Source organism: Leptidea sinapis, chromosome 1 (assembly GCF_905404315.1).
Source record: "Leptidea sinapis chromosome 1, ilLepSina1.1, whole genome shotgun sequence".
Classification (NCBI taxonomy): Eukaryota; Metazoa; Arthropoda; class Insecta; order Lepidoptera; family Pieridae; genus Leptidea; species Leptidea sinapis.
Genome location: NC_066265.1, coordinates 7667476 through 7684252, shown reverse-complemented (window position 1 = coordinate 7684252; position 16777 = coordinate 7667476). Strand labels below are relative to the sequence as shown.

The 16777-nt window shown below is 34.9% G+C and overlaps 1 protein-coding gene and 1 non-coding gene across 3 annotated transcripts; one reads left to right on the top strand and one right to left on the bottom strand.

The window, feature by feature from the left end:
- Nucleotides 1-303: 303 nt before the first annotated feature.
- Nucleotides 304-15976, bottom strand: LOC126968594 (disks large-associated protein 5). 2 transcript variants are annotated; one of them, XM_050813639.1, is made up of 9 exons: nt 15847-15976; nt 14129-14241; nt 13248-14043; nt 12971-13113; nt 10671-10829; nt 7442-7601; nt 6830-7035; nt 5202-5279; nt 304-4655 (listed from the first exon to the last, which is right to left on the bottom strand). In XM_050813639.1, exons 1-9 carry the CDS (start codon nt 15848-15850, stop codon nt 4275-4277), a joined length of 2040 nt encoding a protein of 679 aa, XP_050669596.1. In that variant the 5' UTR covers nt 15851-15976; the 3' UTR covers nt 304-4274. The 2 variants fall into 2 exon arrangements, with proteins under 2 accessions (XP_050669596.1, XP_050669658.1); XM_050813701.1 differs by having other exon boundaries at nt 12971-13104.
- Nucleotides 9405-9478, top strand: Trnaa-ggc (transfer RNA alanine (anticodon GGC)). Its single transcript has one exon. It is a non-coding gene; the product is annotated as a tRNA-Ala (tRNA).
- Nucleotides 15977-16777: the final 801 nt, after the last annotated feature.

Here is a 16777-nt window from a genome sequence, read left to right as displayed (position 1 = left end):
CCACACATCCGATGCGAAGGTGGAATGGAAGGATGCTTCGTGGTCGTGATTACTGTCACAATCAGTTTTTGCATACAACAAATACAATGATTTTTTAACTATAACAGGTAGACCTGGCACCACAAGCACCACTCGTTCACGAGTTGACGCATGGACCAGCCATCGTTCCCTTCACACATATTTGAGGAAAGGCCGACCGGAGGAACCGGCATACGACACTGCTTCCAGACTTTTCCAACCCCCCATTATTCTATAAATCATTATTTATATTATTTATTTAATTTTTAATAAAAAACATTGTTTTCTAAAGTATTTAATTAAAGTATTCAATGAAAATGACATATTACAGAATTAGCCAACAATTCCGCAAGTGTCTACATGACAATATTACGAAGTAGCCATACATTAAATTAAATCATTAAGTGATTAAATAAACAATAAAAATTGAAATATAAACACAATAATTATTAAGTATAATAGTGTAATAACTTCAAGACTTAAATTACTATTATGTTAAATGTCTCAATAGGTTTGAAATACAAATATATTACACAGCCTTAAAACATAAATTCTTATTTATTAAAATCCCAATGAAAATACAAACACAAAATATTATACGACAATCTTTAGTAACAATTATATAATTAACATTATCGTAATGAAAAGACAACAGTTTCCTAATTAATTTTACTCTCAGGACATATTTCAGTAATCAATTTAAAGACTTACCATATAAGGTTCAAAATCATTCGCATGTCACAAACTAGGGCACTACAGTTACCAATCTTATATTTAATCTATGTAACAACAAAGAGGTTATTACAAAAAGATGAATTGAAATTAATAGACATTATTATTTAAAAAAAAACCTAAAAATAAATGCTTAACAATGTAAAAAACTTTTTTTTTTATTTGAAAAGGAAGTTCTATAGCTATATAAAATTCACTGAGTTTTTAACCTCCCATAAACTCCAGTGCACAAGTGAGCATGGCAAGCGTTTCCACCTTCTATGTATCCCTAGACAAAAACACCAAAGAAAATTTTCTACCGGCTGTATTATTAATTTCTCTTGTCTATAACAGCCATTAAACAAAGCGCATCGCTTTTGAAGACAAAACTTATTAGTTGGCTTTAGCTGGCGGCGGCCATTTTGTTTAGGGAACATTATATTGTGAAATATTTTTGTCAGAAATCATAAGATGTTAACATGTCCACTTTAAAAATAATACAAATAATTCAATTTTATTTTGACGCGTTTAGCAAAATAGTCACACTTTCTCGTTTAAAAAAGTATAAACCAGGAGCTCCATTTAAAAAAAAATCCGCCTTTTTTCAATTGTTATTTAATTTAGTATTACAATAAAATGTATTATAAAATATTATGGGGCCCATATTGTTGATATACCAATAAATTAATTAATATCCAACACAAAAATAATTAAGTTTGAGACATATACTCAATTAATGTTTCGTTAAAGTAATGTTTAATTCTTAGTCACTATTTTCTATTGGCTTTAGTGCCATTTATTTCTGAAGCGGTGGTAGTGTTAGAAATGATATCAAAAAGAATTAACTAAAGGAATCCATTTTGAGAAAATAAATGTCTTTTATGCCTTTTAACATTTGGTGGTTTATTATAAAGGTTCAATGCTGGGTTCTACCATGGGTGGATGGATTTTTTTGACAATCAAAGTTCAGGTACAAATTGTGTCCATTTAGGTGTGAGCACATACAAATATGTAACCATAACCATACATAAGCGTATTGTAATTTGCACCAGATTCAAGGACCAATGACAATAAAATAATACATTAATTAAATTATAAATAATAAATTAATTTGGCTTTGTACCCCTTTCCGGATCAGCGCGCTCCGCCGCTTGATGTACACCTTAGATCGGCAAGCGTTCGGCGCTCGCGCAGCGTTTTCCCCGTGCGTATTTTTTTACGTGTAGTTATAAAATGCTTATAACTAGGGTGATTTAAGTGACTGTCACTGAAAGCTATTGAAACAAGCTATAAGACCATGTATAAATTATTCATATTGTGTTTCTATTTTATTTCACACAGACTTTTCATTCGACAATAAGTGTAAAAATAGGTATATTTTAAAATAAATGTTGATTTTCAATGTTAATTACTTGTTTTATTAATTTCCTTTTATGTTTTTGTAATGAACATTATATGTTCATTATAAAATAAAACCAAAATCTCCACAAAGAACAATCTTCGTGCAAAGTCTTGATAACGACCGCTCGCTGCGCCGCCCGGGAACAAGTGAACACAAAAATGCTATGTCCGTAAAGCTATGACGTCGAATATTGGTGGCCTTGAATCGTAACGGATCGAAATGTGTATCGGACTTCACTCGTTCATAATTGCGTAGACAAATAAACCATCTTGTACACCAAATAAGGGTGAAAACTGGGTGAGGTAAAAGGGGCACTGCCGCTCTCTTTGTTTTTTGAATTTCCAGTGCCTGCGGGCACGTCCGATGTGGAAAGGTTAATCAGGACCATACACACATAATAGTGGTATGTGAAGAAGTGGAGCCTCTTTTAATAATATACAAGTACTTTAGATTATACATAATATTAGGGGTTAAAGTATGAAATTGCCGATTTGTACTGTAAAATTGAATTTCTTTTTTTTTACTTTAACAAATTTATTTAATCAAAATAATTACCAACTTATAGTAAGGTCATTCATGCCATTGCGATAGAACTGTGGTGATCTAGATTCGACAAACTGTGTGAAAGCATTTTGTACTGCCTCCTAAGAAGAAAAGTTTTTATCACATAAAAAATTGTCCAAATCAGGAAAAAAATTGAATTCTGAAGAGAACAGGTAGTCCGTTGGAGCAACGTCTGGCGAATACGGAGAGTGAGAAATGGTTTTAAATAGATATCTGCCGTTATTGCTTGACCAGATCGGAGAAAGCTATAGTGAATAACACCACGCTGAGACCACCGAACAGTGTTACCATTATCTTTTTATTGGTAAGCTTTGGGTGTCCTAAACACGTTGCGGTGTTTGAACTAGGGTCGGCCATTCTATTTTTCGCTTACGGTTATAGTAAAGAATCCACTTTTCATCGCATGTCACAATTCGATCTAATATTCCTTCATTTCTGTATCGATTCAAAATGACAACACGAGTTTCAACACGCATTTCTTTCTGCAGATCAGTCAAACCATGAGGCAACAATTTTTCATACTTTTTTATTTTATTAATTTGACGCAAATGAGTCAATATTGTTGGCTCCACCATCTCTTTCAATTCATTGTGTTTCACGAGTGTCACCAAGTTTCCATCACGAAAGCGTTTCAACCAAAATCGCACGGTGCGTTCATTAGCAGTCCCCTCTCCAAACGCAACATTGATATTGCGAGCTGTTTCTGACCCGTTCCCGTTTCCGCGTAGGAACTTGTATTCAAAAATCATCCATCTTTCTTCTTGTCTAAGCTGAATAAAAAAAGACAACTGAAAGTCGATAATCGAATACTGCACATTTTTAAATTAAGAACGATATCAATTCGAAGTCCATATAACAATAAAACGGCGATTTCATGCTTTAACCCCCATTACTAAAACATAAATAATAGAAATGTAAAACTCAAGTAGAAAATTAAGTATTGACAGTAGAAGTGTTCAAAGGAAAAGATGTATCAACTGACACGTTGAATATTATGAGACTTGAAGGATAACTAACTTTTGTATTAGTTTCAAATAGAAGTCAAATATCAAATTCTTATAGGTCACCGTTTTCTGTGGACTTAAGTAAAACTTAGCCAAGTGTGAACTTGTTAAGCTCAGCATAATTTCAGCTGTCAAATGGCAATAAGTAGTAACTAAATCAAACATTATATTAAGCTTACACTCAGCTTAGTTCTACGTAAGTAAAATACAGACTACAGAAAAGAGCTGGTCGGGCACGAGTACCAGTTCGCAATGGACCGAATCGGTACGACTTCAGACAGCGCCGGCAGGAGGGGGGCTTCGCTATCCTTTCATTATCGCACCAATCGTTGTTCTGTGTAGTGAGTTAATATTTCTATAATTTCACATAAGATTACATCATGATTACTCCATACAAAATATCTTATCACTAGCACAGTAATTGACATGGCTATGGCCAGTATTGATTATCAACACAAATATCACACAATTTTAAAACATGTTTCTAAAGTAACTTACATAATAAAAAAGACGAACTTTAGTCCGTCTTCATCTCGAGACGTAGAACTGTCTAATGTCTCTCCAAGTAGCACAACTCACTTTCTTCTTGACGAACGGCGCGGTGTTCGCGATGGAGTATTTTCCATTTCTCTGAAGACATCTTCTTCATTCACTAATTGCTGACTTTTCCTTCTGCTTCTCGTCATAACAGGGCTGGATACAGCATTTTGTCTCTCCAACCGCGGCTTGCTCTTCCTCGTGCAGATATTTTCTTTTTCATTATCAATAGATGTATTGGCCAACACCTTCACCCCGCTAATGTCAGCATCGATGGACTGCTGAAGCAGATCATTGTCGGAACTATCAAATAGAACACACTTCAATGATCTGTTAGCTTTTGTAGTGTTGCCTGATTTTAATATGCTTCTTCCAGGTGTGGCCTTTAAGTTTACTGGGGTGAACTGTATGAGATCCTCCTGAAAACATATTTTTTAATTTTATTCCTCTAGTATTGCTTATAATATGTTCCTGTTTTAAATTATTTTACACGTTTATAATTAGGGTCTTCACAAAGTAAAGAATAGCCTACTTACGACTTATTGAGGGGAGGAGGTGAAGGCATCGGCGAAGATGGTTCCGTCCTTGCAAATAGCGCGGTACAGCGTAGTGGGGAGAGAGAGAGAGAGAGCGTGATAGAAGAAGGAAAAGGATAGATAGTGGCGTTAACAAGGACAAACAAACGTACCAGTTACCTGATACTAAGAGATCACCGCGACCACACTCTCGTGCAGCACCGGAAGGGGTAAGTTCATTAAATGAAAAAGATTGTCGTATCGACCTGGTTATACCACGAACGTAAGGTCATTCTACGGTTTGGTTGTCAGATATCCAGATGTAGAAATGTAAAAATGTCCCTGAAAACTACGACAAGTTATAATATGACTAAAATGTTTTTTTTTATTTTAAATTTGCTTGTGATGAAAATCTGTTCGCATCATCGGCAGGAGTACGACGTGGCTCACCTGAGGTTCATCAGCAACTATGGCATCGTCCTTGCAGCCGCGGCTAATGAACGAAGCGCGCATCATCGCCATCGACATCTGTGCGCAAAACATAATATTATGATAAGTTATTGTTCTTTTTTGTATGACAAGTCACGTGACTATCAAAATAGGCAATACATATCATATATCAAGTGATCACTACAGAATGTAAAGTTCTGAGCGGCATGATTGCACTCGTACTCAAAGATTCGTCTATCTTCAAACAAATTAATATAAACAGTGCTTGCTCGCTAGGTCTTGAAGGCGGAACAAGGCGCCGTTGTGGGACCATCATCAGGCAGCGCGATGCTAATAAAAATAATATTTTTTTATTCCTATTGCATAAAACTGAATATCTCTTTCGAATACAATTTTAACTAGGCATACAACTTGTATAAGAGTTAGTGCGATAATTTTACAATGCACATCACAAGTCAGGATGGCCGAGCGATCTAAGGCGCCAAGACTCAAGGAAATCCATCCTACAATATAGGTCTGAGCTGTTATGGTCCTCTCGAGGGTTTTTTGAGAGGGCATGGGATTGAAGCCCACTTATGACATATTTTTTTTGCTCTCGCCCGGCTTCAGTAAAAGAGGCTTTTAGGGGGCTTTAAGTCGGTAGTAGATATTTTCACCCGAGCCCGTCATTTAAGCCCCGTTTTGAGGGTCTAAATACGTAAATGTGTTTTCCTCTCCCGAAATCAGAATATCATGTGCTAAGGAGCCTCCTATTGGTCGTTTTCTTTATTACTGAAGGTCGTGTCTGATGAAGTAGAAGGCCTCGCTGGAGTTTTAGCTTCGTCCAACATGGTGTTGCTATATAACCGTGTGTATGTGCGATTGTTGAAAATTATTTTATTTTATATATAGAGTTGTTCGACCAGGTAGACGATTGTAAAACTTTGCTAGGGGTGGATGGTGCCGACATTAATACAGTCTTTACGCTGCAGAAGAGAGCTTCTCGCGCCGTATAGAAAGGTGAGAATTGTATTTGAGTTTGCATAGCAATCATCTCCACATCAACATATCATTGATATGCAGTAGAAACAGTTAAGGAAATACCACACAGTTTTGTGACACTCCAGCGTTCACGTGCTTCGGGTTCGAGCAATAGCTGTCAACAACGACTTGTCTGCTGCGCCCAGTTCGGAAGCTGGAGGTCCACTTGCATTAACTCTCGGGAATCCCAAATGATGGAAGTTTTAAGAGAAGCGCCTTGTGCCATACACGATCAAAGGCCTTCGCTAGATCTGGATAAATACCAGGCCTTATTACTACTTTCGAAAGCCGTCGCTTATATCTATGTGTTAGTTATACCATAAGATCGCCTTCTGACCGACCATGAGAAAGCCGTACTACCGGCCGTTGATCGACTGGTGACCTTCTATGTACACCAAGAGCTCGCGGTTAGTTATGGTCTCCATGATTTTCTTGAAAAGGGAGTTCATATCTATAATTATGCAGTTTCCCGGATCCGAACTGTCTCCTTTTTTTTGGATCGGATGGACAAGGACTGACTTCCATGAGTCCGGGACTACGCCTTTAAAACACAATCTAAATGGTGAGCTAATACATGAGCAGCTTTACATTCCAATCGGAATACTTACCCTTGAAGAATTCTTGGTGTCACTGGAAGGGAAGTATTCCTCGTTCAATACACGCTGCGGGCGAGGCGTGGCAGGTGCCGGCGCTACTCGCACTGGAGACAGAACACAAAAGAACCCGGCGTCGAAGGTCTTGGTCCCGCTGTCCGCATCTCGCTCAGGTCCATCTGCTTGTTTTACTTGTTGCTCCTTCTTAGCTCTTCTTGCGGCTGCAAAAAAAAAATAAAAAAAGTAAATTTATCAACCAACAACAAAAATCCAATACAAAACCAGCCTTTATTTTGATGTTTTATGTATGATCTTTTTTAAGAGAAGAAGCGATGTGACGATCAAGACTTTTGCTTGATCGTAAGTGAAACGCCCTGCAGATTACAATGCGTTGTAATGAGGATAACTTGATTGATTGCCATTATTTTTATGTTTTATCGTTTTTGATAAGAATCTACATTTCTCGAACCCGCGCCGGGTTCCGTCCGTGCGCTCTTAACAACTGAACCAAACGTCCGATTAATTCCCGCATCGTCCATAGATTTTTGTTACAAATTTAATTTGTATAAATAACCCCAGTAGTGAGATATATCACTTTAAAATAACAAATTGTTAATAAAAACACACCTGCTATCATATCCCGGATCCTGCTGGTGGCTGCGGGCTTGTCAGCCGCTACGGTGGTCGTCACCTTCTTCTTTAGCATTACCTTCTGCGGCTCCTTCGCTAACCAGCCCCGAGCTTTCATTTCTTCTAACTCTTTGAAACGTATGTCAATGTTCTCAACCTGTGGAAATTATTACTTAGTGGCAACACAGAAGCAAATCTAATCAAAATTATGCATTTTTGGAACGGAGTTCCTTATGCGACGATGCGGAGGGGTACCCTAAACGGGAAAAAACGTCCGTAACGTAAGAAATAAAGTTTAACAATTCTCTTCATGTAGGTCGCAGTGTTGCTACGCGACAATATATTGCTGATTAATTAATGCAACATGAATAACATAACAAATAAAATAATGAATTTTATATAAAAAGCAATAAAAAAAATCGTAAATGAATTATAGGTACACATACAACCACAAAAATAAAACACGTGTTGCTTATATGTGAAATGTTTTAAATAAATTTTATAATTATACTAACATAGTATTGAGTGACTTTATATACAACTAGTTGACCCGACTTGTTCTGTATATAATAAATAAAATAATGTTTTTTATTAATTTGTCAATAATATATCATAACATCAAGAATTATATTTTCGTAAAATGTGCACCCTGTTGTTGTAATGAAATTGTTTCACAGCAGAACTGTCAAACCGTGCGTCAATAAATTCTCTCATAGAAAATATGTCCATACAAAACAAATATCGGACGACGGGGGACACAACAAAGGAAAAACAAAACTGTTGTTTTTATTTAATTCCGAACACTTTCATATTTATTTACCTTTTAAACCTTCTCTGGACTTCCACAAATAATTCAAGACCAAAATTAGCCAAATCGGTCCAGCCGTTCTCGAGTTTTAGCGAGACTAACGAACATCAATTCACTTTTATATATATAGATTATCAATCACTAATTCTGTCACTGTATCATTTTCTATTACTGCATTCAATTCGCTTTCCATCATTTAAAATGTTTTCTATGAAATTAATTCACAAAATAACACGAACACAAGCCACGCTTTAGATCATGAAACGTTAGTGTGTGTGTATATATGTATGTATGCTGTAAAGAGTAAGCATATATTCAGCCTTTTGCTTGTGGCTTTAATTTGTAAAAATTTTATCAAAAATTGTTTTCAAAAGTTTTAGTTTAACAAAGGATGTATATAATACTATTAAGCATGTCGAGTTAGCCTGTAAGTGGAGTATACAACATTATAAAAAAATTTTTAAATGTATCTATAGATTAAGATAGTTGTATGCACGTTGGCTTCCTAATTAATAAATAAATAAATATAGTGGAAGTATACACCTATACATAGCATCCATGCGTTTAATTAACATAGTAATAATGATCGGATGGTTCCACTTTTGACCACTAGACGGTGTAATTATCGAATGATATAATAATTATAACAATCATCACGTAGACTATAACATTAGACACTGTATAGCCATTATACAAAGACTATACATAAATAATAAAAATCTTACGTTACGGACGTTTTTTCCCGGTTAATTATTTATAAAATAATTTATTAAAACATAATTACACAAATAAAATTTGACAAACAACATTTTTTATGAACGATGCGGGATTCGAACCCACGACCTCCGGCGTTCCGTGCCGGTGCTCTAACCAACTGAGCTAACCGGAGGTCGTGGATTCGAATCCCGCATCGTTCATAAAAAAATTGTTTTTCAAATTTTATTTGTGTATTAATCTAGGAAGAAGTGAGGGTTATGACTTTGAAAAACATAACATATTGTTTAGATTTACAAGAGCGACATCTCAAGTCAATTTCCTAATATGCAAATATTGGGGTTGAGCAGGTTATCAACTGTAAAGTAGATCCTGTAGATGAAGCCACAACCTGAGAGTTGAACAAAGCAAACAGAATTTTATAACGAGGCGGTACACGAACGGTTAGCTCAGTTGGTTAAAGCACCGGCATGGCACACCGGAGGTCGTGGGTTCGAATCCCGCATCGTTCATAAAAATTTTGTTTTTCAAATTTTATTTGTGTATTAATCCTAGAAGTGAGGATTATCACTTTAAAAACATAACATATTGTTCAAAACATAATTAGGCTTAATTATTATTATACATATAAATAGCTGTTTCTTTGTATATTATATATATATTATAAATCATTGTAAATAAAATAATAAAGTTGATAACTTTTGTAACATAGTTTTTTATTTTTATCAATAAAAACGTCATAAAAAAATATATACCCGAATAATTAATTAATTTTCTTTATACCTCGAATAGAACTTTAAACTAATATTTTTATAATAAGGAACTTCGTTCCTATCCGTTGTTCCACGACACCACACGGTTTTTTTATCACTATAAATGATTTCTTATACGTGGTTCTGTGTCGGAATGTCGGAATGAATTGACTGAAATATTAAATATATTTCGAATTTTGTTCTTGTTATTTGAGTAGTATCGGTATGTAAGTAATTAAGTTTTTTGAATCCTGAACGACCCTGTATATCTTTTTTTTATGTAGTTTGGAAGTTTAATTTTTTCACAACTTCAAGATACTGTGTAGACCTGAGTATATCCTCTTGATACCTCGCACTCTCGAGATAAAGGGTCTTGACAGACAGACGGACGGACGAATTGTTCCTTTTAACATGCCGCACCGTTAAAATAAGCTTTTCAAAATGTTTAAAAGTAGAGAAAATGAGCAGAGTTTGAAAATTGAGAAATAGTGGATAAGGAGCTAGTTAAAAAAAATGAAACCTTAAAATTTTTTCTCATATCTATTGTATTTATTTATATTTATTTAGGATATGGTGATTAAGCACGCGAGTTGCGCCCATTTAATGTTACTTTTTTTTATGAAAATAAGGGACGAGACGAGCAGGACGTTCAGATGATGGTAATTGATACGTCCTACCCATTACAATGCAGTGCCGCTCAGGATTCTTGAAAAATCCAAAAATTCTAAGCGGCACTACAATTGCGCTCGTCACCTTGAGACATAAGATGTTAAGTCTCGTTTGCCCAGCAATTTCACTAGCTACGGCACCCTTACCAAAGACCAAAACACAGTAATGTTTACACATTACTGCTTCACGGCAAAAACAGGCGCCGTTGTGGTACCCATAATCTAGCCAGCTTCCTGTGCAAAAGAGCTTCCCACTGGTCCCCCACACCCGAACAATTTCTCACCTGCATAAAAAGCATGTCCCAGAATCCATGAAGGTCGGCCGCGGTGACCAGCGGGTGGCGAGGGTCCGGCTGCTCGCAGCGCGCCACCAGTCCCGCGAACTGCTGCATCTTCTGCGACACGAGCAGACGACCCTGACCCACCGCACCCAGAATCGCGGACTGGAACATCAACTCACATTGTTACGCGGCAATGTAGACGAAATTTATACGATTTTTCTGCTGCAGAAGAAGAATTAATCCAAAAGGATCATTACAAGAAAAATTATGAGAAATATACATGTCATAAATAGAGCAAGACAAATACTTCAAGCCGGCCAAAATAGCGTCTACAAAGTGCAAGTCCAGTGACATTTAGAGTATTGCTATCATCTCTGGTCATCTAGCTATGGGGCTGAGACTTGGACACTAAAGAAGGCCGACAGAGATCAGATTGATGCCTTTGAGTTGTGATGTCAACCTCAGTAGAATCTTTGTAGAAGAGTACTCCTCCCCAGTAGAGAGTTCTTTGGACATATCGCCAGAAAATATGGCCACAACCTCGAACAACTGATGGTTACTGGGAAGGTAGACGGACAACGCCCCAGAGGTCGCAGCCCTAATCCGCACTTCTCTGGACACCGGACTTCATGACGCACTGCATGTAGCCAAAGACAGACACAGATGGCGAACTTTTGTCAAAAAGTTGAATCCTCAGAGAAATCACGACCCTCAGCAATGAGGATTACGACGCGAGGTCATCTCTGATCTGACGCACCCCAGTATCAGCTCGAACTATTTGACCGCGTGCAACGCAGAGCTGCTTACCAGGAATCCAGTTCTCTGTGAACGACTAGATCATATTGCATTGCGTAGAGACGTCGCGTCATTGTATTTTCCACCGCATTTATTACGGAGAATATTCCAAACAGCTGTTTGACCTGATTCCTGCCGCCGAATCCTACATTCGCACGACACACCACAAACTTGGATATCATACCCATCATGTGGATGTGTGGCGTTTCTCTACATATATGCATGCGGTTTTTAAGTTTTTCCCAGGTAATGAGCCTCAGCAGTGTTTCCAGGACCTTATGGCATGGTTCCCTACAAAAAACTGCACACTCTTCTAAAAGGCCGGCAACGTGAGATGTCCTCTGGTGTTGCAGAACAATGTAGGTGGGGGTGATCACTTAAAATCAGGCGATCCGGTAGCTCATGTGTCCTACTCTTCCAGAAAAAAATACTGATAGTCCCCTATAAATATGTAAATAAGCACATTAGCGAATAACCTAGTAGTCGTGATTATAATAATATTAACATTAGAAATAGAAATAAACTTGTAAACTACTACTGTATTCTACTCTATCTATATTTATCATACAAAATAGCCTTAGCATACAAATTATTCAGTTAACAAACACAATTGCACTGTTGAACTATTGAGAGGTATGTAAACAATTAGATGCAGATATTTAAAACAAATGTAGGTTTTAAAGAAGTAAATTATTTAGTGTGTAGTGTAGTGTATACCTATATATTGTAATTAATCTATACTAATATTATAAAGCTGCAGTGTTTGTTTGTTTGTTTGTTTGAACGCGCTAATCTCTGGTACTACTGGTCCGATTTGAATGATTCTTTCAGTGTTGGGTAGTCCATTTATCGAGGAAGGCTATAGGCTATGTTTTTTTTTCAAAATGAGGGATCCGTAATAAAATTGCTATTTTGTAACACAAGGTGTAAAATCGAAAACCTATTTTTGCGTGCGCTGCAAAAACTATTGACAATAGAACAAAATGATGTACAGGCTATAACATAGGCAATATTTTATTACTTATAAAACTATCGCGTGAATTATACTTTATTTGGCAAAACAACATTTGCCGGGTCAGCTAGTACTTTATAAATATAAAACAAGATAAATTGTTGTATGTCAAACTATGAACTTACTATGAGACACACTTTAAGCACACACTGTCTTTAATCAATGGCTGATATTGAGTATGTGCTTTCTTTCTCCTCATATTATAGGTTGCCACCATGAAATCCATATATATATATCCATATATTCAGATACCAGTGACTGTCTCTTGCCACATCACAAAGTAATTTACAGCATTAAGCTGATATACCTGTGCCCGTCTCTATGGGACTTAAGATGCAACTGAGAATGAACATCTACATCAGCAATAGATGTGGGGGCAGTACTGCCCAGGCCACAACATATGGTTAGATCTTTGGCTACCACAATAGTTTTCTATGCTTTTACTACTTTGTTAATAATAATATATTATATTATTAAATAAAGGATATATACATACTTCAACAGCATCAGGCAGCACACCCTGCATTGATATCTTCTCCCAGGTATTACACATCTCAGTGATTCTCTTAATTTCTGAATTTAACTGGTTTTTGAAGTGTTCCACACTTCCCAAATCATTGTAATCATCATCTAAAAGTCCTTAAATGTTAAGAAAGCCATTTAATTTCTTTTAGCATTTTGTAAATTATTCTATTAAAATGTTGTTTCCCATGAAACTTCCCAAAATATTAAATGGTAAAACTAATGCAAAAATCTAACAATAAAAAAAATACCTTCTTCAATTTTCTTTTTCATTTCTTTGCGAGCATTTTCCTTACCCCTTGACACAGTAACATATGGACTAATTTTTATAGCCTCTCCAATCTTGTTTTCAGGGGTCTTTACTACATCATTCTTTGGTGATCTGAGCTTTTCTTCCGAACTAGACTCACATTTAGGAATTGTATTTTTTACATTATTACTTGATAGTGGCTTTTGTGATATTTTTCCTTTGACGGTTTTTAATGGTGGCTCAGAAATGCCTTTTATTCTACATAATTTATTTGGTTTTTCTGCCTTGATTGTCAGTTTTTGTGTTTGAACTTTTTCCTCAGTTTGTTTTGGCTCTAGCTTTAATTGTTTTTGAGTTTTGTCTATTATGGATAGTTGAAATTTTGATGCCTCTAAATGATCTATATTTGGGTTAAAACCTGCATTTTTTGGGGCAAATGAAGAGGCATTTTGTGACAATTTTTTCGTCTGTAACTTATTACTCTGTACAGTTTGCGATCTGGTGACCCTTCCAGATGTACTGGGTATAGCCCTTAGAGGAGGTATAGACTGAACTTTAATAGGACCATGAGCAATTCCCACAATAAATGGCTTCTTCTTCAGTGCTGCAGCTTCTCTTTTCTTCTTCTCCTTCTCCATCTTCCATATCTCTAATTGTAACCTCCTTTGTTCAGCTTTATCTTCCTGCTTTATAACTGGTAAGTTACTTTCAGCTTTTGGTATATCTCTTATAGTATCAAAAGCCACCAAACGAATACTTTTCCTTTCCCTTTTTTTTAATTCGCGACGAACTTTAACCTGCAAAATAAAAGTATTTAAGTTCTTACTGAATGTACCCATAAGTAATTATTTCAAATTTACCAAATTTTAAACAGAGGCTTACCCCGCCAGCCACACTTTCAAACTGTTCTGGTTTTCTTTTATGTTGATTTTGGTTAGTTGGTTGGTTGTTTTGATTATCAACATTCTTCAGAAATATATTGATATTGAAAGGGTCTGAAAATTTAAATCCTTTTCCACATTACTTATCCAAATATTGGCTGTTTACTTTAAACTAAACTTAATAATTAACAATATACAGATTGTTGTCACTTGGACTTGTTGTAACAAGTTATGTTTGAGTTATGAGTAAGATTTAATTGTTTAATTATTATTATTTTTTTTTAATATTGACACACTTTTTACACAAATTATCTTGCTCCAAGTTAAGCATATATAGCCTGTGTTATGGGTTACAAGACAATTATATATTTAATACAATATACTTACTTAAACTTACATAAATACATATAAACATACATAAATACATTTAAACATCCATGACTCGGAAACAAACATCCATATTCATCATATAAATGCTTGCACCTACCGGGATTTGAACCCGGGACCTCTAGCTTAGTAGGTAGGATCGCTAACCACTCGGCTATACAGGTCGTCAAAATGTCAATTATGTAAACCAACATACTTAAAAAAAATATATTGTAACTTGTGAACAGTGTGGCCTTACACATAAAAATAAGTAAAATAAACAACTTGAGGTATAGGATAGCTTTTATTTCTATTTGTAACCCCTAATATTTTTTCATGTTTTTAATTATTAAATTGTTTCAAGTGAAGCAACTGATGAGAGCTAAAGTATGAAAGTATTTGGCTTGACAAACTTTTCAATAATTTTACAATTCCTTAGTAACACACAAACAGGATGATAGTTTATCTTTTTAAACATTTATCGTCACTAAACTTAAACATTGTAATTATAATGATGGGTACTCACAATATATATTTTATTAATTGTATGCCAATATTCCGATTATAAAAGTTTTAAAAAAATCTATTATGAACCAGTACAGACTGGAATTGCCTTGTGACATAATTGGCATAAATTTAATAAAATATATTTTGTGAGTACCTGTCATAATAATTACAAGGATTGTAGTTAAGGTCAGTAGTGCTTCCTGACTTAGACTAGTGTGTACCATATGTAATTGTTTCTAAAGGTCATAAAAATATTGCCTGCCTGATACAACAACTTATTAAAAACTTATTGTGAGATGTGTGCTATGAAAATCATTATAGGACTTATTTTTCCATAAAGCTTTTATATCAGTAGATAGAAAAGATTTTATTCAAAGTCTTTGATGCTTTTATATTCTCAGTAAAAATAATCCACATCTTCTTTATTGCAAACTAGCAGATACTCAGTTCTATTGCACAGGTACGCCTTTAGAAAGATAACAAACACAAGATAATTTATGTTACTTTCATAGCATGATGACTCATGTAGTACATACAGTATTTAGCTTTGTAACCTAAGCTTTGAATTTCTTCTATGCAAGAATATCGAAAACTCTCAACAACAAAAATATATCCATTACAAAAAGAAATTAAAACTGACCTTACGCAAGAGCAACCTTAAATTAAAAAAAAAAACACTTATACATAATAACTGTAGCTTAATTAATACTAACAATAATAATACTGAACATTGTATTTACAATATTTGAACAATAAATATGAACTAAATGTAAAAAATAGATGCTTCAGCTCGGTAGCAATAACAGTACATACATAATACCTAAGTAATTATTATAGCAACCTTACCCATGTTTTTTCTTCTATATTATGGATGTATTAAAAATATGAACGTTAAAAAAACACTCTTAGATTCCTAGATCAATTAATAAAATTTCGAATATTTATATCTAACCGTCGCTCGTACCCATTTGAAAATTGAAATGTTTGTAACTTCAAACCAATGAGTAATGACCAATCAAATTAAAAAATGACTTAGAACATTGACACTAGAGATGATGAATATAACTGTCAACCAATAAATTTAACTAATATTTAAAATAAACCATTTCATTCCATTCCATACAATAAATATTATTAAATAAAAAAATATCATATCAATTTCAACCTATCAACCAATAAATGTAAGTAAAAAATGAAAAATCATCATCAATTAATAAAATTAACAATTGCCATTATTGAATAAAAATATCATATCAGCTTTAATCGATTCAACATGGGTTTCCGAATTAACTAAATTAAATGATATGATAATTTTTGCTGAGTCACTTCTTCTGGAAAATAGAATGTCAACAAAGTTTAAATTTTAGTTTTGTGAGCCCTGGGGAAATAATTAAAACTTTTAAATCTCTAGACATGAAAAAATCTGCTGATATATGGGGCAATTCTCTTAAAATAATAAGTTCAATAATTGATGTCATAGCACCATATCTTGCAATAGTCTTTAATAATTGTATTAATCGTGGCGTGTTTCCTGACCTTCTGAAAAATAGTAAAATTACACCAATATTTAAGTCGGAATGCTCTTCTGACCCGAATAACTATCGTCGTGTGTCGGTTTTGCCGACCCTTAGTAAAATTTTTGAAAAAATAATTTTAAGCCAAATGCTTACTTACTTTAACTTTTACTCTCTTCTCTTAGTTACTTCATTTGAAACAATTTGGCTTTACTAGGGGAAGTTCAACAACGGATGCAGGTGTTGAGCTTATCAAGAATATT